The sequence below is a fragment of the Chiloscyllium plagiosum genome, chromosome 22 (genome assembly GCF_004010195.1).
Source record: "Chiloscyllium plagiosum isolate BGI_BamShark_2017 chromosome 22, ASM401019v2, whole genome shotgun sequence".
NCBI lineage: Eukaryota > Metazoa > Chordata > Chondrichthyes > Orectolobiformes > Hemiscylliidae > Chiloscyllium > Chiloscyllium plagiosum.
The window spans coordinates 53,585,065-53,609,700 of NC_057731.1; the positions used below are offsets into that span (position 1 = coordinate 53,585,065).

Below are 24,636 nucleotides of genomic sequence, written 5' to 3' on the forward strand. Positions count from 1 at the left end.
GACCCGTGACGGCATTGCAAAAATTCACAAAGATCCTCAGGCAGAACCTTCCGAACCCACTTCCACTTCCATCTAGAAGGACAAGGGCAGCAGATACATGGGAACACCGCCCCCTGCAGGTTCCCCTCCAAGCCACTCACCATCCTGACTTGGAAATATATCACCGTTCCTTCAAAGTCATTGGGTCAAAACCTCCCCACCCAACAGCACATCTTCTTCACATGGATTGCAGTGGTTCAAGAAGGCAGCTCACCATCTCCTTCTCAAGGGCAGTTAGGAATGGCCAGTAAATGCTGACTTAAGTCAATGGCCATATTACGTGAATAATTCAAAAATTGTTAAAGTTCACTCTCTGGGATTCTCTGAGGCAGCATTCATTTTGCCCGAAACGTCGATTTTCCTGCTCCTCGGTTGCTGCCTGACCTGCTGTGCGTTTCCAACACCACTCTGATCTAAACTCAGAGAGTCATACAGCGTGGAAACAGATCCATCAGTCCAACTTGTCCATGCCGACCAATTTACCCAAACTAATCACCTGCCTGTGTTCAACCTATATCCTTTTAAACCTTTCCTATTCACACACTTATCCAAAACCTTCTTAATGTTGTAACTGCGTGTATCTACCATTTCCTCTGGCAGTTCATTCCACATCAGGACCACCCACTGTGTGAAAAAAGTTATCTCTCGGGTCCTTTCTAAAATCTTTCATTTATCACCTTAAAAATATGCCTCCTAGTTTTAAACTCGCCCATCCTAGGGAAAAGACCCTGGCTGTTCACCTTATCTATGTGCCTCATGATTTTATACACCTCTATAAGGTCACCCCTCAACTGACATGTGGCTCATTGGCAGTTGAGAGTGTGTTGCTGGAAAAGCACAGCACGTCAGGCAACATCCAAGAAGCAGGAGAAGCGACGTTTCAGGCTGGATTGAAGGGCTTTTGCCTGAAACGTCGATTTTCCTGCTCCTCGGATGCTGCCTGACCTGCTATGCTTTTCCAGCAACACACTCTCAACTCTGATCTCCCACATCTGCAGACCTCACTGTCTCCCTGTGACTCATTGGCAGTGTAGACCCACTACCTGGTAATCTTAGCATACCTTTTGAACATTAAACATTCACATATATTGTAGCATAGATCAGCTTTCTAAACAAAAAACTCAAGTTTTAAACTAAAATTGTAATTAAAAAATTATTCAAACCCATGCTTTCTGACTGACCGATAGGAATATTGCCACAGAACAGCAATCTTGCTCCAACATTTGCAAAGGCTCATTGTGCTGTCTATCTCTTAGTGAGGAGTCCAGTTACTACAAGTGAGCAAGAATATCCAATCCATCCATCACTGTTAAGAACTGTCTCTGGTTACTCCTAACCCTTATGCGATTGGGATATGGAATGATGGGCCAATATCTGCTTTCTTTACCACAACCAACTATCTGCAAGCACCTACTCAGAAATCAGATTCTCAGAAGCTGCAAATTTCAGCATTTTTGTTCGTAGGTCATTAATTATAGAGAGCGAAAAAGTCATTCTCTGATTTATCATTCGAATGGTAAAGAAACAGCAGGGAGCCATCAGAACCAGCAGGTGGTGCTGTTACCCTACCTTTGAAAAGTAGAACTACAATCCCAGTCAATAACAAAATGAAGAGGCTGATGCCAACAACACTTGTGCTGCTGATTAACGCCTGTAGATCCAAACTTGTGTTGCCTGCTGGGGGTACAGAAAATAAAACAAACAAATCAGATAAAAGTGCCAATCAATTGCCCGTAAGAACTGTCAAGTGTGAGTGCTGCCTGACTTTGTGAAAATAATAATGTCCAGATATCGGAGGAACTGAAATTTAAAAACAGAGGCTATGAGAAATATAGAGTTGGTCACATTTCTAAAGTGGAGGATCTTTTAAGTGTTATGTAGAAATGGAGAAAATAGAAGCTGGAGTAGGCCATTCAGCCCTTCGGGCCTGCTCCACCACTCAATATGCTGATCATCCAACTCCACCCCCTGTTCCTGCTTTCTCTCTGTACCCTATGATCTCTATAAGAATTAGATCTAACTCCTTCTTGAAAACATCTAATATTTTGTCCTCTGGCAGAGAATTCCCCAGGCTCTTCACTCCCTGGGTGAAGAAACCTCTCCTCATCCCAGTCCAAAATGGCCTACCCAGTATCCTCATAGTGTGAGGCCTGGTCCTGTTACACTGGCCCGATGGTAACACACTCTAATGCCACAGGGGTTGTAGATTCTGTTTCCCTTGCCACAGTTAGACCTGAACATATTCTGCATGAACATATTAATGGACTGCTGCATTATCAGATACACAGATTGTGATTAGTAGGTGGGGGATTGGTTAGTGTGGATGGCTGGTTTGTGATTAGTAGGGGGATTGGTTAGTGTGGATGATTAGTAGGGGGGGGGAATTGGTTAGTGTGGATGGCCGGTTTGTGATTAGTGGGGGGGGGGATTGGTTAATGTGGATGGCCGGTTTGTGATGCAGCATGATATGTATGGTATGGGTTCAGTCCCCACACCGGCTGGGGTACCATGAAGGAATATCCTTCTAAACTTCTCTTCTCGCCTGAGGTACGATGACCCTCAGTATAAACCTATACCTGTGATCTCTTTCTCTTTCTCACTCTCTCTCTCTCTCTCTCAAATGAAGCGAACAGCCATCTCGTCTGACAGGACTATGGCAATTTTATATGCTGTTTGTTCAATTATTTTGAACATTTAAATGCTTTGCATGTGGGCAAAAAGGCCTTGATGAAGGAACTGAGGGCATTGTCGCTATGTTTGTGGATGACACCAAGATAGAAGGAGGGACTGGTAGCGTTGAGGAAGCAGGGATACTACAGAATGACTTGGACAGGCTGGAAGAGTGGGCACAGAAGTGGCAGATGGAATACAACGTGGGAAGGTGATAGGTTATGTAATTTTGCAGGAAGAATAGAGGCATAGACTATTTTCTAAATTGGGAAAGGCTTTGGAAATGTGAAGCACAAAGGGACTTGGGAGTCCAAGTTCAGGATTCTCTTAAGGCTAACATGTCGGTTCAGTTGGCAGTTAAGAAGGAAAATGCAATGTTACATTTATTTCAAGACAGCGAGAAAACAAGATGTGGGATGTACTGCTGAGGCTGTATAAGGCTCTGGTTAGACTGTATTTGGAATATTGTGAGCCTCACATCTAAGGAAGGAAATGCTGATGTTGGAGGGGGATCCAGACAAAATTGACAAGGATGATCCTGGGTACAAAGAGCTTGTCATTGTGGATTGACGAGGATTCTGGGTGTGTATGCGATGGAGTTTAGAAGGATGAGAGGGGGATCTGATTGAAACTTATAGAATATCGAGAGACCTGGATTCAGTGAACTTGGAGAAATGTTGACATTACTAAGAGAGAATAGGAGCCGAGGACAGAGCCTCAGAATGAACGGACCACGCTTTAGAACTGAGACGAGGAGGAATGTTTTCAGCCAGAGGGTGGGAAATCTGTGGAAGTCATTGCTGCAGAGAGTTGTGAGGCCACGTCATTGAATATATTTAAGACATAGATAAGTTCTTGATTGGTAAGAGGGTCGGGGTTATGGGGAGAAGGCAGGAGTATGAGGTTGCAAAACCTATCAACCATAATCATATGGAGGAGCAGATTCAATGGGCTGAATGGCCTAATTCCATACCTATGTCTTAGGTTTTTGATAAATTGACCAGGAATGTTAAGTCTGTATTCTTCTTCACTGGTGCTGCCTGACCTGCCGCGGATTTCCTGTAGTTTCTGTTTTCAGTACAGATTTTCAGCATTGACGTAGTATGCTTTTGTTTTTTAGTCAAGACTGTATTATGCGAGAAAGTTTATGGAACACAGAGGTCTCATTGGAAACAGTTTGGGAATTATAAGATTGCTAACTGTCCAAGTTTCATTGAGAGTCTGCAGGAAGAGAAGATCTTATTTTGTATTTCTCTTTGCCAAGTTGTACAGGTATTGCAGTTGGATGAGAAGATGCTGTTTGATGGGCAGTGAAGAATAATGTTTGATTCCCATCGGCACAGGATTAGACAGAAAGATGGGTATGTCCCAATTAATGGCTGAAGCATAGCATCTCGCCAAATGATGAAACCTCCAGGGATACACTTAATGCCAGTTGGTAACCCTAAACAAAAATGGTAACACTGTACTTAACAAATATCAAATCACACAGCACCAGGTTATAGTCCAACAGGTTTAATTGGAAGCACTAGCTTTCAGAGCGCCACTCCTTCAAGGAGCAGTGCTCTGAAAACTAGTGCTTCCAATTAAACCTATTGAACTATAACCTGGTGTTGTGTGATTTTCAACTTTGTACACCCCAGTCCAACACCGGCATCTCCAAATCTTAACAAATATAGCAATCAAACTGTTAACATTCATTTCTCCTGATTAATTGGATTTAATCACAAAATCACAGCGTCTGAGCAGTTGATAGATTTGATTTGATCTGATTTATTATTGTCACAAGTACCAAGATACAGTGAAAAAGTATTGTTTTGTCTGCCAACCAGACAAATCATACCTTACTTAAGTAGATCAGGGTAATAGAACAGAATGCAGAGTATAATGTTACAGCTACAGAGAAGGTGCAGAGAAAGATCAATTCTAATATGTGAGTGCTCTGTTCATCAGTCTGATAACAGTGGGAAAGAAGCTGCTCTTGAGTCTGTTGGTACGTGTTTTGTATCTTCTACCAGATGGAAGAGGGTGGAAGGGCATATAATTGGGGTGGGAGGGGTATTTGGTGATGTTGGTTGCTTTCCTGAGGCAGTGGGAAATATAGATGGAGTCAGTGGATGGAATGCTGGTTTGTGTGATGGACTGGGCTGTGTTCACAACCCTCTGTAATTTCTTGCAGCCTTGGGCAGAGCAGTTGCCATAACATGTACCTCGAATGCTCTTAATGAAAAGTGGAATGGAAAACACTCTGCAGTAGATTCAGCGATAATGTGAGTGATCATGACCCACATGGTTAACCTATATATCAAAATCTAAACATCCAGATTGAGTACATGGGTAATATATGTTGCAGAAAGGACCAACAGATAAATAGGTGTCATGATGTGCAGCAAAAGCTGTTGATGAATTAATAATTGGTTAAATATTTGGGATGATGGCCAAAGAGCACAATGGGGAAGAGTGGAAAACAAGAGGATCCAGTGAAGTAGTAACAGTCAGTGCAGAAGTGACTCTTGAGTCTCAAAGTCTTCACAAACTGGAAGAAGACCTTCCAACTGTTCAAAGGACAAGCTCACAGTAGGAGTCTCTTACAGACAGCAAAGGCAAAGCAGAGGTTTGTAGCTTTGATGTGGAAATAAATTCAGACAAATCAGAACTAGTGTGGATATTTTTATGAAATTCTGGTGGCTACAAGCACACTTGAGGATAATCAACTAAGTAAGACAAAATGAAAGTCAGATCGCTAGAAATTATATTGATGTAACACTTAAGTTTAGCTTTGCTGCAAAGATGGACAAATGTTGGACATGTTCTTGTAGATGGAATGTAAAAGGCTAGAATGTGGTTGACAATTCAGGCTTATGAGGAGCTCACTGGGTGATACAGATTTTAAGCTGAACTCTCCCACTTCCGCAAGAGCTGGATGATAATCTGAATTAATTTTCGTGACCATGTATTCCTGGGAGAGTGGGTCAGTTGGTGTAACAGTCACATTTCTGCCAGACAATTCTTTTGAGAGAGAATTGTTTTGAGATCCACTCAAAGAAGAAGGAAAACTATAGAAACTGAGTAAATGAGCAGGTTCGATGGGCTGAATGGCCTCCCACATCCTATGTCTTACATACGATATCTGATGGTATCTATGGACCGAATAAGGCCACCAAGTTTATGATATTTTTCAGTGAGATCTGCTTTGATGAAAATAGACTGAGTTCAACTAAGATCAGACATTGCAATGTATATTTGGGATCACAGTGGAAAGCCTTTTGGTATCCTCAAGATACCCACTGATTTTTCATGGAATGCCGCTATGGAATTTGAGAATTGTGTTATTAACACACATTAGAAAACCATTTAAAATTGGGAATCATACTTGTGTAGCTTTTGAATGTATTTATTTAGATATAAAGAAAAGTTGGCCTGGAATAATTTTAAATCAGCAATTCTACTCAGAGCATGTTGGTAAGATAATTCGCCATAGTCTTACCAGATCATAGTCAGAAGTCACATGATACCAGGTTATAGTCCAACAGGTCTATTTGAAAGCACAAGCTTTCAGAGCGCTGTTCCTTGATCAGGTGAAGTCCACTTTTCAAACAAACCTATTGGACTATAACCTGGTGCCGTGTGAGTTCTGACTTTGTCCACCCAAGTCCAACACTAGCACCTCCACTTATAGGTACTGGGTCATAGGTCTGCTCCCTTATCAGACAGAGACAATTGGTGATGGTTTAACCTGAGGATCACAACAACTCAGGCAAGGGGAGAGGTGAGAATCATAGAATACAGAAGAGACATTTTGGTCCATCCTGCCAAAGATATACACTCCGACCTCTTTCCCGCACCTTGAATGTTATGACACTTAGGCTCATTCAAGTATTTTTTTAAAGGTTGAGAAGGAGCTGGCATGGGAATTGAACACATGCTGTCAAAAGCACATCACATTGCAAACCAGTCAACTGAACTAACCAACCCATCACTCACAGCCTGGTTAACCGTGCTGGGTCATCTCAGAAAGCTGACCTTCCATCTAAGGAAGAGGCAGAGCAATTGTTCAACTTAACCAGTCAGCTAAATAGGTGTACACTCAGACTCAACCAGGCAATAGTTGAGATGGGTCGGAGTTAAAGATTTTGATGAAACACTCCAAAGTAGGGAATCTTTTAAGGACAAATAAAACAAGATGAAAATTAAATCTGACTAAGTTCCCAGCCTTAGTTGATCCAAACAGCACAGAGGTAGTTATCTTTAATAACACTTCACATGCTAATGCTCCTGATGCACATTTTAATCAAGATGGTTTCACAATATTTCTTATGGTGAAGAATAGAAATTGCAGTTCTTTAACATGGGAAGCAAAGAACATTAAAATTGTTTCATAAAGTATCCTGGCTCTGATACATTTTCTCTTGTGAAGGCAATGCTTATAAGACTCTATCTTGTAGATTAGTGACATCCCATACAATGGGAATACTGACGATAGTATATCCATTGAATGTAGTCTCGATAGTTGTTCATTTTTGGATAATGTGTGCACTACAAAAAAAATGAGTAAGTAAAACTTACAGATTGACATTACTATCTGAAACAAATCCTGAAAAGGAAGGTAATGTCTAATAGTAAATGTGAAGATTCAAAGTATCAACCATCTGAATAATTTATTAAAATGAACATGTCCATAAAGGTACACACAGGGGCCTGGGAGAGTCATAGAGTCATAGAGATGTACAGCACGGAAACAGACCCTTCGGTCCAACCTGTCCATGTTGACCAGATATCCCAACCCAATCTAGTCTCACCTGCCAGCACCCGGCCCATATCCCTCCAAACCCTTCCTATTCATCGGGGGTGACATTGTAAACATTTCACCATGTACCTGTACTTCTGTACTTGAGTACACGTGGCAGTGAAAGATATTCTAATTCTAAGCTTGTTTAAAGAGAAGGAAAGGAGCTTGGATTCCATATTAATTAAGTGTTAATTGCATTCAGAAGGTGGTTATTAATTGGCACCCATGACCATAAAATACTGGAAAATTTTGTGTGTTGGTGGGGAGCTGTTGAGTGCCTGGTAACCAAGCTGCTTCTCTGAATATAAACTTGTAAATGATTCAACATCAGATTCTAAGATCGTTTCCTTCACCACTTGGCTTCCTGAACTTTGACATCCTGTTCTTCTCCAGATTGCTGCTCCACCATTTAACATCCACCAGAGAGAGCAGACCCCTCTGCCTGTTGGTGTGGATGTAAAAGGTCCTTTGACAATGTTCAGAAGAATTGGCATTCTCATGACCAACAAAAGCATTGCTTGGTTGCTGTCACTGGGATCTTCCTGCATACGAATGAACTACTGCACTTATTTACAAAGTAACAATGACTTCAAATGTAAAACAACCCATTGGTTAGGAAGCACTTCAAAGTACCCAGGGAATAAGGAGAGTGCTATTTAAATGCAAGATCCTTTGATCAAGTTCATAATGTTTTGAATGTGCCTCTTCTTAGCAAAAGATTGGTTGGAGTTTTCCACCTGATGTGCGAACTCTATCTCGCCCTCTGAGCCACAGAATGGCTCCCATTCTTATCCATTTTGCTGCAATGGGACAAGACGGTAATAGTTAACTAAACCAATTTGACTGTTTGCTCAAACAAAATGAATATTTCATGCAGAATGTTAACTCACAGGTTTGACAAACCATTCATCTTTTCTGCGACATTTTACCAGAGTTTATAACACCTCCATTAAAATAGTAGACAAAGAAATTTAATTTGCATGAGTTGGCATGGTAACACCATTAGGTCTTTTTGCCCTTTAAATGTCTGTGAAGTATGACGAAGTGTTATTGAGTGAAGAAAACATTCACTAAGGGAAATGAATTCCTTGTCAAAAAACCCTGTCAATGTTTAAAACGTACTCATTGTAAAGCAGTTAATGTATTAGGAGTCAATGAGTGCTGTGATGATTTAGTTTACAGCAAAAATATAACTATCATTAAAGGGGATTGAGTGAAACCCATTAAATTATAGAGCCATCAGTTTAACATCTGTTATGGGGCAGTTAGCAGAATCTATTATGGGCAGAGTGACTGAGCACAGAGTAAGATGATTAGAATGCAATTCTCATTGATTGTTGGGATCGGCTTGAGAGGTTGAATAGCCTGTTCCTGTCCCTATGTTCCTAAAGAGAGCTAACATTGAATTGTGAAGAACAGATTATGTCTGGAGGTACTGATTATATTTCTTTGAGGCAGTAACTAAAGTATAAGACTGGGGATTACAATAAATGTCATTGAGATGGGCCTCCAGAAGATGTGTGAAAATATTTTACAGAACAGATGGCTAGCTAAAGATAAGGTCTGTGGATTTGAAGGTAAGTTATTGATCTGACCGAATTAAAAGTTGAAGAACTTGAATTGGGATAATGGAAATTGGAAGGAAAGAACTGACAGTGTTCCAAACAGGTCTGTGCTGGAGCCTCAACAATTCACTGATTCATTCATGACCTTGTCAGTGAAATGGAGAACCATCCCTCCAATGTCCAAGAAACGGAGGGCTCTGGCAGAATGGTCCAGCAGATTGAGATGATTCTGTGATCTGATCCTAACTCCTCTCTGCAATATGAGATATCCTCAGGACCCAAGCTCCTCATATTTTTACCATATTCCCTCAGTGTGGTGGAGGGATTTACTGATTGATTAGCAATCTGCTTGACCCCATTTTGGCACATTGTTGAGTATCTGAGGTGGGACTTGAACTTGGACCTCCTTGACCACAGGAATGGACATTACAAGCAACAGATCTCCAGTGTTAGGCAGGGTAATAATCTCACCAGTTGCCCTGGTAGCTGCTCCCCTGAAATTGTGGTTAAAATTGCACTCATGTGGTATAATCACCATTGAAAATAATTTAGGCTTAAAATATTCCAGAAGATTTAATTTTATTTAACCCTATTGTTTTAGGTCAGAAATATAAAGTGAACTTGGATGCTGAAGTTGAAAGGAGAGAGAGAAATCTGGAAAGTAAGCACACTGTATGTCTGGAGACCTTTCACCACTGCAGGACATCCAACATAGCTTATTGTAAGTGAAGTCACCTTTGTAATACAGGAATTATGGTGACCAATTTGTGCACAGTAGGTTCCAGCAGCTAACAATGGGCCAAAGCTCAAAATATTTCGTTTAGTGACATTGGCCGTGGCAGAAATCTTGGTGTGAGACATTGGGTGGATTCTCTTGCCTTTGGAAACAGTGATGTGGGATCTTCTGAAAGGACAGACAGGGTCCCCGATCAATGTTGTATTTGAAAGACAACCTCCGACAGTGCAGCACTCTCTTGGTAAAAGTGGCAGTCTAAACTGCACTGGAATACAAAACCAATCAATTTCCATTTCAGATGAAGTTAATATAAAGTCATTTTAACTTTGTGGATAGTGTAAAAGAGACAATATCAATTCAGCTCTTTCATTTCCATGTTGATCATGGGAAGATGTGAATTGGTTGACTGATCTGACTTCACTCATTTGACATCAGCTTAAACTATCAGTCAAGGTCAAAGTGACCCCTCACAGGTGAAACTTGGAGCTTCAGAAGAGTTGGAGGGATAGGTTTGTGTTTGAATCTTCTGTCTTTGTTTTGAAAGCGAACCTATCTATCCTGTTTATAAATGTCTACAGATCTGTGGCAAATGGAACAGCGTTTTCCAAGTAACATAACCCACACTCTCTTTTTCCTTCCTTTGTGGGAAGTGTTTAGCTTATGACTTCTGCAGGTTAAAATAATATACTCAGTTGTCATACAGGGCTAGAAACCTTCATGTTTAGAGTAAGATTTAAAAAAAACCTTGAAGGAAGACTTACCCGAAGGAGTCAGCTTAACCTCATCACTCCACGTTTCAAATAAACGTCCTCTCACATTGTTGGTGACACCACACTCATAGGTAATACTTTGGTTCTGAACTAAGCTGTGGAGTGTAAGGTTTTGAAGGCTTTCATTTTGACTGCTGGGTTGGACGAGCACCTTGTCCTTCCTCCAGCGATACTGAATGGCCTTCAGAACACCAGGCACTTTGCAGAAAAGGTGGACGGGCTGCCCATCTTCAATGGTGTTTGCTGGAGGTTCCACAATAACGACAGGCTTGGGAGGACGTTCTGTTGAGAAAAGGAAAAAATGACCATTTGATCAACTGACAGCAAAGACCTAAAGACCCTCAGATTCTGGTAGAAGTGCTGAATCTGTCATCAGTGCTCATTCACTTATATGGTCAGCATGTCTGAAACACACAATGTAAAATACGTTTGTTTTCAATCTCGAAACTAAAGTGAAAGTCATGGCTCAGTGGTTAGTATTGCTGCCTCACAGTGCCAGGGACCTGTATTCGATTCCAACCTCGGGTGACTATGTGCAGTTTGTGTGCTTTCCCTGTGTCTGTGAGGTTTTGCTCTGGCTTCCTCCCACAGTCCAAAGATGTGCAGGTTGGGTGGATTGGCCATGCTAGATTGCCCATAGAGTCTGGGTATAAACAGGCTAGGTGGGTTAGGTATGGGAAATGCAGGGTTAGAGGGATTGGGTGGGATGCTGTTTGGAGGGTAAGTGCAGACTTGATGGGCCGAATGGTGTCTTTCTGTACCTCAGGGATTCTATCCCAAAAGGAATAGGTTTCATGATAAAATGACATGGATGAAGCACATTGGATGAAGAAAACCAGTTTTCTCCTGGACTTTCTTATCATTTCCCATTCTCACAACGAATAACGACATCTCTGTTTGACAACTCTTGATGGGAAAATGAACTTGTGATGCCTATTGGGTGTTTATTAAAACTCTCCGTTATTCGCATGTGAGCTGTGACTTAATGTCAGTGACTTCAGTTTTCCATCTTCCTCCTTCCCTGTGCCCAGTGTAAACACCAAACGTGTTGAATGTTTCTGCTAAACTTGGCAGGTGAGTGCAGCTCTACACTGACTGCAAGCCTCTGGAGGTTGCTCAGTGGGAGTTAGGTGTTTGGTTACATTTGCTGAATAGGCTCAGGCTGTTTTCCTTGGACCAGTGAAGGCGGAAGGGGGATATAATTTCAGTGGATAAGATTATGAGGGACATAGACAGGGTGGACCGAAAGCAGCTATTTCCCTTAGTTGAGGGTCAACAACAGGGGAGCATAATATTAAGGTGAAAAGCAGGAGGGTTAGAAGGTATTAAAGGAAAAGCATTTTCAATCAAAGAGTGACAGAGGTGGCACTGCCTGGGAGGGTAATTGAGAAGGGGAACCTCACACTCTTTAAAAAGTATTTGGATGAGCACTTGAACTATCATAACATTCAAGACAATAGGCCTAATGCAGTAAAGATGAATTAGTGTAGGTGGGTCAGCACAGACTCAATGGGCTGAGTGGCCTTTTCTATGCTGTGTGACTCTATGACGCTGACTCCAAATCCTCAACTCTCCAATTCTGGGAGAGAGTCCCTGCAGACTAAGTGAGGGATGGCTTTCTTGAGGTGAGCAGTTGGTCTGTTTCTTGTCATAAAAATAAAGAATGTGAGAGAAACTCATCAAGTGTGGCAACATCTATCGAAAGAAAGAGAGAGAGAGAGTGTTACTGTTTCGAGCTCAGTATGACTCTTTTTCAGAATAAAAAGAAGATGGAAAAGTGATGGGTATTTTTGCTGTGGTATAAAGAAGAAGCAGGAAAAGATGGAGAAGGTGCCTCAGAGGACATGACAAAGGAAGTACTATTAGTGATAAAGAAAAGATATAGGTGAAGACTAGGTGTTAATGGTAGATATGCACAGGAGGAAAAAGGTCAGCTCTACTGAGCAAACCCATGTAAACAGAACACTGGGGAAAGGATGTAATCAGAATGGAGGTCAGAGTCCATGGTGTGAAGCTGTTGAACTCAATGTTGAGATCTGAAAGCTGTAGAGTGCTTAAGCATAAAATGAGGTGCTGTTCCTCCAGCTTGTATTGGTCTTCAGTAATAATGAATAGCACGCACCATTTGGAATGTAGATTATCACACTGGTAACCGTTGCATGAATGCATGAAGGAATAGTGATAGTTACATACACAGACTCTTACCTGCTACAGCCACCTCAATCAAGTCACTTCTTTCCTTCAGCTTTTTCCCATTGGCTATATTGAGGGCAGCACAGTGATAAAATCCAGTGTCCCTGGTTTTACTGGACTCTATGGAATAATTCATCCCTTCTTGTATCTTCCTAACAATTCGGATGTCTGTCGGTTTGTGCTTGTACCAGTAGTATTCGATAGGGAGAGATCCGATGGCAGAGTTGCATCTCAGATGGAAAGGATCACCAGACAGAACCACAAGGTGCTCAGGCATTTTCATCACCACTGGCTTGGAAACTGGAACTGGAGGCACAGAGAATGAGAGAACATTGGACACAGGATGCCAAGAATTTACACACAGAAGAGCCACAGGATGATTAATCAGGTCCTGTGACTGACAATGGGTCACATTGAGTTTCCAATCTCCAGGGAACTATTGTTGAAAAATAAATATTTGCATCTCTGGCATGCTCCAGACAGCTGAAAGCACACTGCAGGCCAAGTAAGTCACCTCTGGAAATGTGGCGTCCAATCTGTGCACAGCAAGATCCCACAAACAATACCTTAATTCAACAAAACATGGAACAGCAGATGCTGGAGATCCGAAACAAACAAAAAACAGAAACTGCTGGAGAAACTCAGCATCCATGGAGAGAAAAATAGAATTAAAGTTTTGAAGTTCTGAAGAAGGGTCACTGGGCTCGAAACATTAACTTTGCTTCTCTCTCCACAGATGCTGCCAGACCTGCTGAGTTTCTCCAGCAATTTCTATTTTTGTTTCTTCCACAAACACCAATCTAATAATCACCAGATTTTGTTTTTGGTTATACGGTATGAGGGATGAATATTGACCAGGTTACTGTGGAGTATCTCTTTGGTTTTCAATGAAACAGCATTGTGGGATCTTTTAGACCTACCAGAGAGCTAGGGTGATGCTATCCCAATCTCAGCTATGGTACAATTGCTAGCACGCTTATCTGTAAATCAGAAGATTGTACAGTCAGGTCTGACTCTAGGTCTTAAGCACAAAATCAACAATGATACACCAGTTTGACACTTACTTATTCAGTGTGTGTGTGTGTGCATTGTCACAGAGTCAAGAAACATCCTTCTCTGTAGCTAGGTGAAGTTATAGTAATATAGTTTGAGAAGCTTATTACAGCAGTCAAAAATGACCACCTAACTATTCAAATCCCATTTCCCAGTACTTGGCCCATTGCCTTTTACCTTGGCATCATGAGTGCACATCTAGATACTTCTTAACTGTGATGAGGGTTTCTGCCTCTCCCACCCGTAAAGGCAGGGAGTTCCAGATACTCATTGCCCTCTGGGTGAAAAAGGTTTTCCCACACATGTCCTGTAAACCTCCTGCCCCGTTTCTTAAATCTATTCCACCCCCTACCTGGTCATTGGTTGCTCCAGCAAGGGGAAATGTTCCTTCCTCCCTGTGCTTCTCATGAGTTTATCCATCTCAGTCTTGTCCCCCTTCCCCTTCAGTCTCCTCTGCTCCAAGGAAACCAACTCCAGTATGTCCAATCTCTCTTCAGAACTAAAACTCTCTAGCCCAGGCAACATTCTGGGAAATCTCCGTTGTGCCCTCTCCAGTGCCATCACATCCCTGCAAGAACGTGGATTCCAGAACTGCACACAATACTCCAGCAGTATTCTCAAAGCCCACTTTCCCATCATCCTTGATGAATAATGAGGGCCATTATTTGGTCTGCACCAACCCTGCATTCTCTTTGTATTGCCTGCAGAGTCCCACTGATGATGGCTGGTTTGCACAAAGACCCTGACCAGTTGAATTTAAAATGGCAAACTGTTGCCATGGGCGACTAAAGCTGAGTGATCAGGTAGGTTGATATCTGATTGAGAACATGGTACCTGGTCAATGGATTATTCTGCTGTGAATCATCAGCTGGCACTCCTTAGTGTGATGAGTTCAACCATACGGAGGTTTGGGATTCTATCCCATTCAGGCCAGTATCCAGCCGGAATAAACGATCATTGTTTTTTTTAGATTACTTACAGTGTGGAAACAGGCCCTTCAGCCCAACAATGATGAGTTCAACCATACGGAGGTTTGGGATTCTATCCCATTCAGGCCAGTATCCAGCCGGAATAAACGATCATTGTGGCAAATCAAATTCAACAAATCTTTGCTTGAAGACAACCTGTGACCTAGAAAAGCACTTTTGAGTTTCCTAGCACTACTTAACCTATATTTATAAAGATTTGGACTGCGAAGACTGAAGTTTATTCTGCCGGCAATTTAAATTTGATTAATCACCTCAGGTGCTATTGGAAATTTCCTCTGGCACTTTCACACTTCACAGATTTTAATTCAATATCATTTCAAGGTTTCTAAAATTGATCAAGTTTCATTTTACCATTGCAGCTGCTATTAAAAGATTGAGAATAACGTGATAAAGCTTATAAAGTGTTACTGGGAAATGGATTTCGAGTCTCACTGGTAATGCTTACGGATCTTGGATGGACCGTGATGTCTTGTTCAGTTGCTAATCTCACCTCTTCTTCTAAAGACACACACATCAAACAATTTCCCTGTATAGGATACCTGAATAGATTCTAAGGTTCACTATTTATTAATATTGGATTATTTATTTGTAGAGATGTTATGTTCCCAGCTGATGGCAATACAGGACAAGTCAAATTCTAGTGTAAAACCTGGCTAGACAGATCAGAATCGTTATTTATTTATAGTGGTGGTCAATCACAAAACATATTCATCAAAGGTTGTCAATGTACTTTTAAGAAAACAATACAAATTAGTTACACAAAAGAAACAATAAAACCAAAACTATATACAGTCAGCACTGCTATAATGCATGTTTCTTTGATGTAAATTGGCTTTAATGTGATTGAAGAATTTTGACTGTTATCTGTAGAACGCGAACTTTCCTTACCTGTATTGGCTATAATGCAATTCCTGCCTCATTAGTTTAAATGGCGCAGCTATTGTGCTATTTTCCTATAATACGAGATCGCAAGAGAACAGAACAATTGCGTTATATCAGAACTGAGTGTATAGCAATTTGGAAAAATCATATCTGAAGCAGCAAAAAGAAAAGTTCAATTATTTTCCCCAGCAATATTCTTTACAGATACTCAACCCCAGTGATACACCACTCCAAACTCCATTCTTCGATTTTTTGCTCAAGTGACAAAGTTGCAAATGTGTTTTTTTCCAGCAAATTTCTGTACATGAACCATCTCTTTTTCATTGTCTCTCCCTGAGAACGTACAGACACTGGCTGACCCACTGAAATTTCATCACTAAATGCAAGAAAAACTTTTTCCAGCCCTGCCCTCTTGTATTGCTAAAACAACTTAAGACTTCTTCCCAGATCTTGTCACCTTGGAAATGGCCAAAATTAAACAGCCCTTCTGCTGGCTTAGATCCTGTCTCCTGAACTGAAGTTGCTATCTATCTCTGGCCTCTCTTTCTGCGGGTGATAAAATTTCAACTTATTAAACACGTCAGCGGGTATCGCACCAGTTAGCTTATCTTGTCATTAACCTTGTCAGTGACGTTTCAGAAATGCTGTTTTGATACACTTTTAAAAAATAGGAGTTTCTGACCCTTTAAAAAAGCCACCTTCACGCAAGAGAAAACCAAAGAACTGTTTATTTTTGCTATAGAACTGGAGTTCATCAACAACATCAATATATTACAAACCATCACAGAAATAATTCATTATTCAGCCTTAGTTCAGTTGGTAACATTCCCCTCTCTGAGTTAGAATGCTTGAGGATCTAAGTTCTACTGCAGAGACATGAATGTGAATTGCAGGCTGATGCTGTAGTGCAGTACTGAGAGGGTGCTGTGACTACAAATGTGATGACCTTTGGATGAGATGTTAAACCAAGACCTCATCTGTCCTTTCCGGTGTAACTAAGAAGGTCCCAGTTCTCGAAAGAAGAGCAGGGGTTTTTCCCTGGTATCTTGGCAAACGGTTATTTCTCAATCTATATTACTAATAATTGCTTTGGAGATCTTCCTGCACACGAATTGGTTGCTGCTTTTCCCACTGTGTAACAGCACCTGCCACTTCAGAAATATTGCATAAAGTACTTTTGAGTCCTGGGTTGTGAAAGGTGTGATATAATTTTCTTTTACCAACCTTACTGTCTGAATACAAAGTTGTAGAAATATTCAGAAGTAATTCCCTTTCTGGAAACCTTTTTGGAACAATCTTTTGTTACGATTTGTTTGATATAAAATTTGACATCTGGAAAATGAAAGCTGCAAATATAATGTTTATTGGGAAGTTTTGTTTGCTTTCTTGTATGTTGGTTTTGATGGAACTGTCAGTTGAGAAGTGGGTCTGATAGCTGGCTACTATTTCTTCTCTTTTTTTTATTGTTTCCTTAAGTCTTCAGATTGGCACAGCTCTGGATGCATTATTACTCTTCTGTGGGAGACTACCAAGTCTGAAATTGGATAGGATAAAGGTGGAACCATAGCTAGAGCTGATGAAGTAAGAAGGAGATCTGCTGCCTACACGTGACTTCAGACCCACAGCAAAGTGGTTACATCAAAGTAGAAACATCAAAGGTAAGACCAAAGTGGGCCATTTGACCCTTGAACCTGCTCCACTATTCAATCTGATAATGGCTAATCATCAAGTTCAATACCCACTGTCCTCCCATGTCCCTGGATTCCTTTATTGACCTCCTGGTTGACTCTTAGGTTCCACTGTGCAATTAGGGGCAAAAATAAATATCAGCCTGGCAAGTGATACCTAATCAACAAGTAATAAAATTCTGGGAAACTGCAGCCTCACCCATCAGGGTAAGCTCTAAAATGATACAAACTTCATGGGCAACACACCGGCAATGTTCTAACACAAAGTCCAGCTGAGCAAGGCATCAGACTGGGCAAGAATACAAATCTGGGGTTAAGAGCTAATTGACCAGTAACCATTGTCAATTGTCATTAAAAACAAACCCATCTGGTTCACTATGTCCTTCAGGGAAGGAAACTGCCATCCTTATCTGGTCTGGCCTACATGTGACTCCAGACCCACAGTAACGTGGTTGACTCTTAACTGTCAATTGAGGATGGGTCAGAGAGGCACTGACATCCCAAGAATGAACAAGGTAAGAAAGGATGGACTTGGTGCTTATTTAAAGAGCCTTGAAGATAGGTTCATGTAAAATTCAACTTCCTAAAATTGTTTAGCTCAGAATGAAAATACATCATAATAGTTAATTAACTAGGACCTTTCTGACCATTGTATGGTTTAATATTTTCAGGACATTCACTGAAAGACTGCACTGATTTGTCCAATACTGCAGGAGAGATAAATTTACAACTAGCTCCTATCCCAAATGTTTATGCTCAGAGATACTGGCTACAATGAATATAGTAGTGGCCATGGTTATGAGGAATTCAGAGAAACTGAGTTTGAAGCTACTATGGTAATCTGAGAACTCGGATATGGTTTTAAAATAACTGCAAATAAAAGCAGACAACACTGATAATGATAATGATTAAGGATAGATAATTCATATAAAGCTGTGACGTCCTTTCAGCAGTGAAACTGAGAGCTTTACCCAGTCCAGCCTGTAGCAATGCCAATCATACACTCTGAACTAGCCTGGAGAATAGCCTACTAATTCACCTTCACCTTAACACTAAGTTGGACCCTAACACTAACCCTAACTCTAACTCTTACCCTAATGCTTACCCTAACCCTTCCAAATTGCCTTCAACCCAACCCTAACCCTACCAATTCACTTTGACCTTAACTCTAACTCTAACGCTAACTCTTCCAATTCACCTTAACCCTAACCTTAACCTAACTCTAATCTTAACCCTAACCCTAACCATACCACTTCACCTTAACCCTAACCCTAACCCCAAACTTAACCCTACTAATATAACTTTACTGAATCTGAATACCTAAAGATGAGCAATAAATGCTTGTGTTACCCATTGCCTGAGACTGAATGTATCCAAAAACTTCTATATTCATGAGATATTTAATTAGACCAGAACTAACCACATAGGTTTAGAAAGCCAGTAAAATCTTGTGTTTGTGTGGAGCCTTACTTTACTATAGGCTGTCCCCAGTCATGTCACTCTAATTTAATGTGTTTTTCATGACCTGGAGCCACCACTTTTAATTAGGAAGATCTTTTCAGCTGTTTTAGCGCCTAAATCAATTACCAGTAACACTTCGGTTCAGCAAAGAATAAGCTCTATTAATAATGAAGTGCAATTTTATTTTTCTCTTCCCATGTGAGTTGCTCAGTTGGAGAGCTCATGGAAACCTGATGGGCCAAATGGCCTCCTTCTGCATTATACCAATTCTGTGATTCTGTGAGAGTGGTAATTTGATTAACTTGTTTTATCCTGATGAAGGACTTATGCCCGCAACGCCGACTCTCCTGCTCCTTAGATGCTACCTGACCTGCTGTGCTTTTCCAGCACCACAGTTTTCGACTCTGATTTCCAGCATCTGCAGTCCACACTTTCTCCCAGTTGTTTTGTCTAAGCCATGTGTAAATATGGAGTGGAATGTGTGTTTTAGCGCTATGCACAGTGAAAGCTTGAGAATGAATAGTTCTGAAATTTTGAAGGACCAGCAGGAACATTAGATTTCTGAGCAATGAACCCAGCAGCAACCTGCTGGTATATCACAGAATTATTATGGTGTGTTAGGAGGCTATTTGGCCCATTGTGCCCATACTAGCTCTATTATCTAATCCAATGCTATTATTCTAGTGCCAATCTTCTGCCTGTTCCCAATATCCCTGCACAACATTACTAGTGAAAAAAAAAACCAACGCCCCTCTTGTATACCTCAGTTGAACCTACCCCCACCACATTTCCAGGCAATGTATTCCAGACTTTGACTACTCACCGAGTGAAAATGTCTTTTCTTACATCACCCTTGCATGTGTTATATTTTGTTTTAAATCTACACTCCCTCATGCATGTCTCTTTTACAAGTGCGAACAGCTTCGCCCTATTTACTCTGTGCAAGAAAACCACAATCAAATCTCATCTCAACCTTCTTCTCTCCGAGAAGAACAGTCCCAGCTTCTTCAATCTACCCTCTCAACCAAAGTTTCTCATCCCTGGAATCATTCCAGTGAATCACTTCTGCACTCTCTCTCCACTATGCATTCACAACGTTCCTATAAGGTTGTTCCCAGAACTGTATACACAGCTGGAGCAGGGAATGATCACAGGTGAATTCTGGACCAACCATTTTCAGCTAGTTAACCCTGACCTTTGAAAAACACACCTCACATTTTGCAATCAAGTTCCAGCTTACAGGCTGAGAGACGTGAGCATGTTTTACTCAGGGTAGCTCTCTTGCCTGTTGTTGAAATGTTGTCGGTTTAAATTCCACAGACCTCAGGGGTAACTGCTGAGTGCAGCACTGATGGAATACTGCATGATTGACGTACAAATCATGACTTTTCTTTAATGTACTGAGGCTATGTCAATCCTCACAATTTGATTCAAGAAATGCCATGGCTTTATTTCAAAGAGGAGGAAGACAGTGATCCTGAAGTATCCTGATCAAGTGTCCTCAACAACAAAAGCAGATTATCTGGAAACATTGCCTTCTGTGGGAGCTGGTTGTACGTTCCTACATTCTAACAGAGGCCACCATGTCAAAAGTCCATCTTTGCCTGTGAAGCACTTTGAGAAGTTCAGTGACTGAAACATGCTGCGTGTCTGTAACCTACTTCATTTACTTGCTTCTTTAAAGAGAAAAAGTTAGTATCTGCCTTTGCTTCTGTAATTTATCGACAATCGACAACTACTTCCAAAGACAGGACATCAAACAAGTTACGCAGTCAATACAGTCTTATCAGACTTGAAAGAGAACTTTCATGATCTCAAGATATCCCAAAGCAAATGTCAATGAGGTACTTTTGAAGTTGGGAATCTCTGCTATTAGCTTATTAGTAAAAGATATTGTCAATTATTTTGTGGTAGAAAATTATGCCTATTTCGTATGCACGCACCGAGCATTTCCACAGTATATACATTCACTTGGATTCATAACAAATTGGTTTCAATATAAATTGGGCCATAATAATTTGGTTCGACATGCAGAATATATTCACACATTGCAAATGACTCCTTTAGATTTCACACTCTGAATGGGAAGCTTTAGTACGCACACAATGCAGTTCCGACATGGCATTTTAAATTGCTTCTTCCATTCAACATTTTGTCAGCACACAATCAGAGAATGTGTTAATTAGGAGCAAACTTGTGTCAGTGCTGTTGACAAATAAAACCTGCAGATGCTGGAATCCAATATAGACAAGCAGGAGGCTGGAAGAACACAGCAAGCCAGGCAGCACCAGGAGGGAAGCAGAGAACTTCTTCAAAGTGGGCATTGTTTGAAGAGACTTTGCAGTGGAACAAACTTGGTTAGAGACCATATCCTACCTCCCCCTTTCCCAGGACCCCACTGTGACCCATCAGGCCAAAATCACCCGCACTGTCCATGCCCTCATTGACTCCGGTGATCTCCCCGCCACTGCCTCCAAATTCATCCTTCCCCAGCCCCACACTGCACGGTTCGATCTGCTCTCCAAGATCCACAAGCCCAACCACTCCGGCCAACCCATCGTCTCAACATGCTCCTGCTCACCAAACTCAACCCGTCCTACCTCAACTCCATCCTCGCCCCAGGTTCAGCCACTTCCCACCTACATCTGCGACACCAAACACACCCTCCATCTCTTCAGCAACTTCCAGTTCCTCAGCCCCCAGCACTTTACCTTCACTATGGATGTGCAGTCCTTATACATGTCCATACCCCACAAAGATAGCCTCCAGGCCCTCCGCCTTTTTCCTCTCCAACAGACCCAGCCAGTCTTCCTCCTCCAATACCCTCCTCTGCCTCACCAAACTGGTCCTCACCCTCAACAACTTTTCCTTTAACTCTTCCAATTTCCTCCAAATCGGGGGGGGTGGCCACAGGCAACTGGATGGGCCCCAGCTACACCTGCCTCTTTGCTGGCTAAGCCCTGTTCAATACCTACATAGGCACTGTGGCCCAACTCTTCTACCGTTACATCGATGAATGCATTGATGTAGTGTCCTGCATCCACGTTGAACTGGAGCAGTTCATTGACTACAGCCACAACTACCGCCCCCCCCTCAAATTCACTTAGTCCATCTCGGACACCTCCCTCCCCTTTCTTGACCTCTCCGTTTCCATCTCCGGCGACAGTCTCCAGACAGGCATTTACTACAAATCTACAGGCTCCCATAACTATCTGGACCACACCTCCTCCCACCCAGCATCCTGCAAGAACTCCAACCCATTCTCCCAATTCCTCCATCTCTGCTGCATTTGCTCAGACGAGGAAACATTTCACTTGCGAGCATCCCAGATGTCCGCTTCTTTCGAATAATGTTTTTTTCCCCCTCTGTCATGTAGACAGCCCTCCACCGTACCACCTCCATTCCCTGTTCCACTGCTCTAAACCCCCGGCAAATGCAATAAAGACAGAGTCCCCTTGTCCTCACCTACCATCCCACCAGTCTCCACATTCAACGCATTATCCTTGAACACTTCCACCAACTCCAACTGGATCCCACCACCAAGAACATCTTGGTATACCAACCCCCTCACATCCATCCAGGGCCTCAACACTCCTTCGAGGTGAGACAGATTCACCTGTCTCTCTTCCAACCTCGTTTACTGCATCAGATGCTCCCAGTATGGTCTTCTGTACATCAGGGAAATCGAACGCAAACTTCAGGAATGGTCCAATGAGCATCACAGCCGGGCCTGCAGGGACCGACCAGACCTCCCAGTCACCACCCATTTTAGTTCCCCTTCCCACTGCCTCTCTGACATGACCATCCTTGCCTTCTTTCATTGCCACAACAAACCAAACTGCAAATTGGAGGAGCAACACTTCACCTTCCGCCTGGGCAGCCACAGCTCGGAGGATTCAACATTGAGTTCTCCAATTTCAAATAACCTCCCTTTCCATCCACCAACACCCTTCCCAGTCTCTCCCTTCCACTCCTCCCAGCCACCAACTGGATTCATTCCTCCTATTGACCAATCAGGTCATACCCTCTTCCTGTCTTCACCAGTCCCCACTTCACCACCCTGCCCTTGCCACCCCGCCCTCGCCACACCCTTTAGCTGCAACTACCCTACACCCATCCCCAGTCCTGAAGAAGGGTTACACCTGAAACGCTGACTTCTCCACTTCCTGATGCTGCCTGGCTTACTGTGTTCTTCCGGCCTCCTGTCTGTCTACTCTGTCAGTGTTGTGGCTGCTGGAAACTCAAACACACACATGCACACGCACACGCACATGCAAATGCACACGCACATGCATGCATGCACATGGACACACACACATTCACGCACACACATGCACACACGCACACACATTCACGCACACACATGCACACACACACATACACACACACACACACCAATAATCCCGGTTATATATTCTGTATGAAGTGAGAAAATGGATCATGGGCTCAGGGATCTGAGTGGATTGGAGAAGTAGGGGACATAATCCTTGGAGAAGACATTAAGGTGCAGCAATAGCAGGAGGTATTCAGGATTAAGAGCAGTCGGAATGGACAAGAAAGGGAGAAATGGTCCACTTTGGCAATGACAATCACTAATAAGAGAGAAGCTAACCATGGCTCCTTGTCACTCAATAGCATTGCTGAATCCACCACTATCAAGATCCTTGACCAAAAACTTAACTGGACTTGCTACGTAAATATTGTAGCTCCGAGAGAGGTCAGAGGTTAGGAATACTACAGTGAGTAATTCACCTCCTGACTCCTCAAAGCCCACCATCGACATGGCACAAGTCCAGAGTGTGAGGGAATACTCCCCACTTGCCTGAATGGGTGCAAGCTCCAACAACACTCAAGAAGCTTGGTACCATTCAGCTGCAATCAAACAACCTGTTAGATTGGCATCAGACTTGCAAACATCCCCTCCCTCCACCACCAATGCTCAGTAGCAGCAGTGTGTACTATCTACAAGATGCCCTGCAGAAATTCACCAAAGATCCTGAGACAGCATCTTCAAAACCCACAGCCACTTCCATCTAGAAGGACAAGGGCAGCAGATACATGGGAACACCAGTCCCTGTAAGTTCCCCTCCAAGCCACTCACCATCCTGACTTGGAAAAATATCGCTGTTACTTCACTGTCGCTGGGTTATAATCCTGAAATTCCTTCTCTAATGGCATTGTGGGTGAACCAACACTAAATGTTTGCAATTGTTCACCACCACCTTCTCAGGGGCAACTCGGGATGGACAATAAATGCTAGCAATGCCCACAGCCCGTGAATGAATTTAAAAACACAGTCAGTATTGCGGCTGCTGGAAACTCAACATGAGGATGTTTATTTTAAAGTGATTGGTGAGATAAACAACGATGACATGAGGAAACAACCAACCAGAGAATGTGTAGGATGACGGTCAACTGTGGCCTTCCAAGTTAATTGGACAATTATTTGAAGAGATAAAATTACAAAGATATGAGAGAAGGACGGGGCAGTGGGATTAGATTACGGCAGACCAAATGGCCTGTTACTGTGAGGTAATCTTTTACAGTTCCTGGCGTCTGTAACTGGCAACTCACAGCTGTTAAAGAGCTGAGCACCTCAATCCAGTCTTGTGTTGTGCTGAGATGGGGGTCCGTGATTTGGTGGTACAATCTTTTAGAAGAAGCTATAAGCCCAGTCAGTTGAGTTTCCCATGGTTGTCTTGGCCAATATTTATCACTCAAACATTTTTCATCAAGAAGCACTGAATTTACGGTCATAAATGTATTTTTGTTTGTGGGACCTTGATGTGCATAAATTAGCT

The 24,636-nt window shown here is 42.2% G+C and overlaps 1 protein-coding gene across 2 annotated transcripts in view; it reads right to left on the bottom strand.

Moving 5' to 3' along the window:
• Positions 1-24,636, bottom strand: part of LOC122560989 — an 88,481-nt gene that overhangs the window by 44,312 nt on the left and 19,533 nt on the right. Inside the window, exons 3-5 of one of the 2 annotated variants that reach the window (XM_043712230.1) lie at positions 12,775-13,068; positions 10,561-10,851; positions 1,609-1,716 (exon numbers count right to left, since the gene is read on the bottom strand). In XM_043712230.1, coding sequence (XP_043568165.1) covers positions 1,609-1,716; positions 10,561-10,851; positions 12,775-13,068 — 693 coding nt within the window. The remainder of the gene's footprint in view (positions 1-1,608; positions 1,717-10,560; positions 10,852-12,774; positions 13,069-24,636) is intronic. The other variant, XM_043712231.1, reaches the window with a different exon arrangement.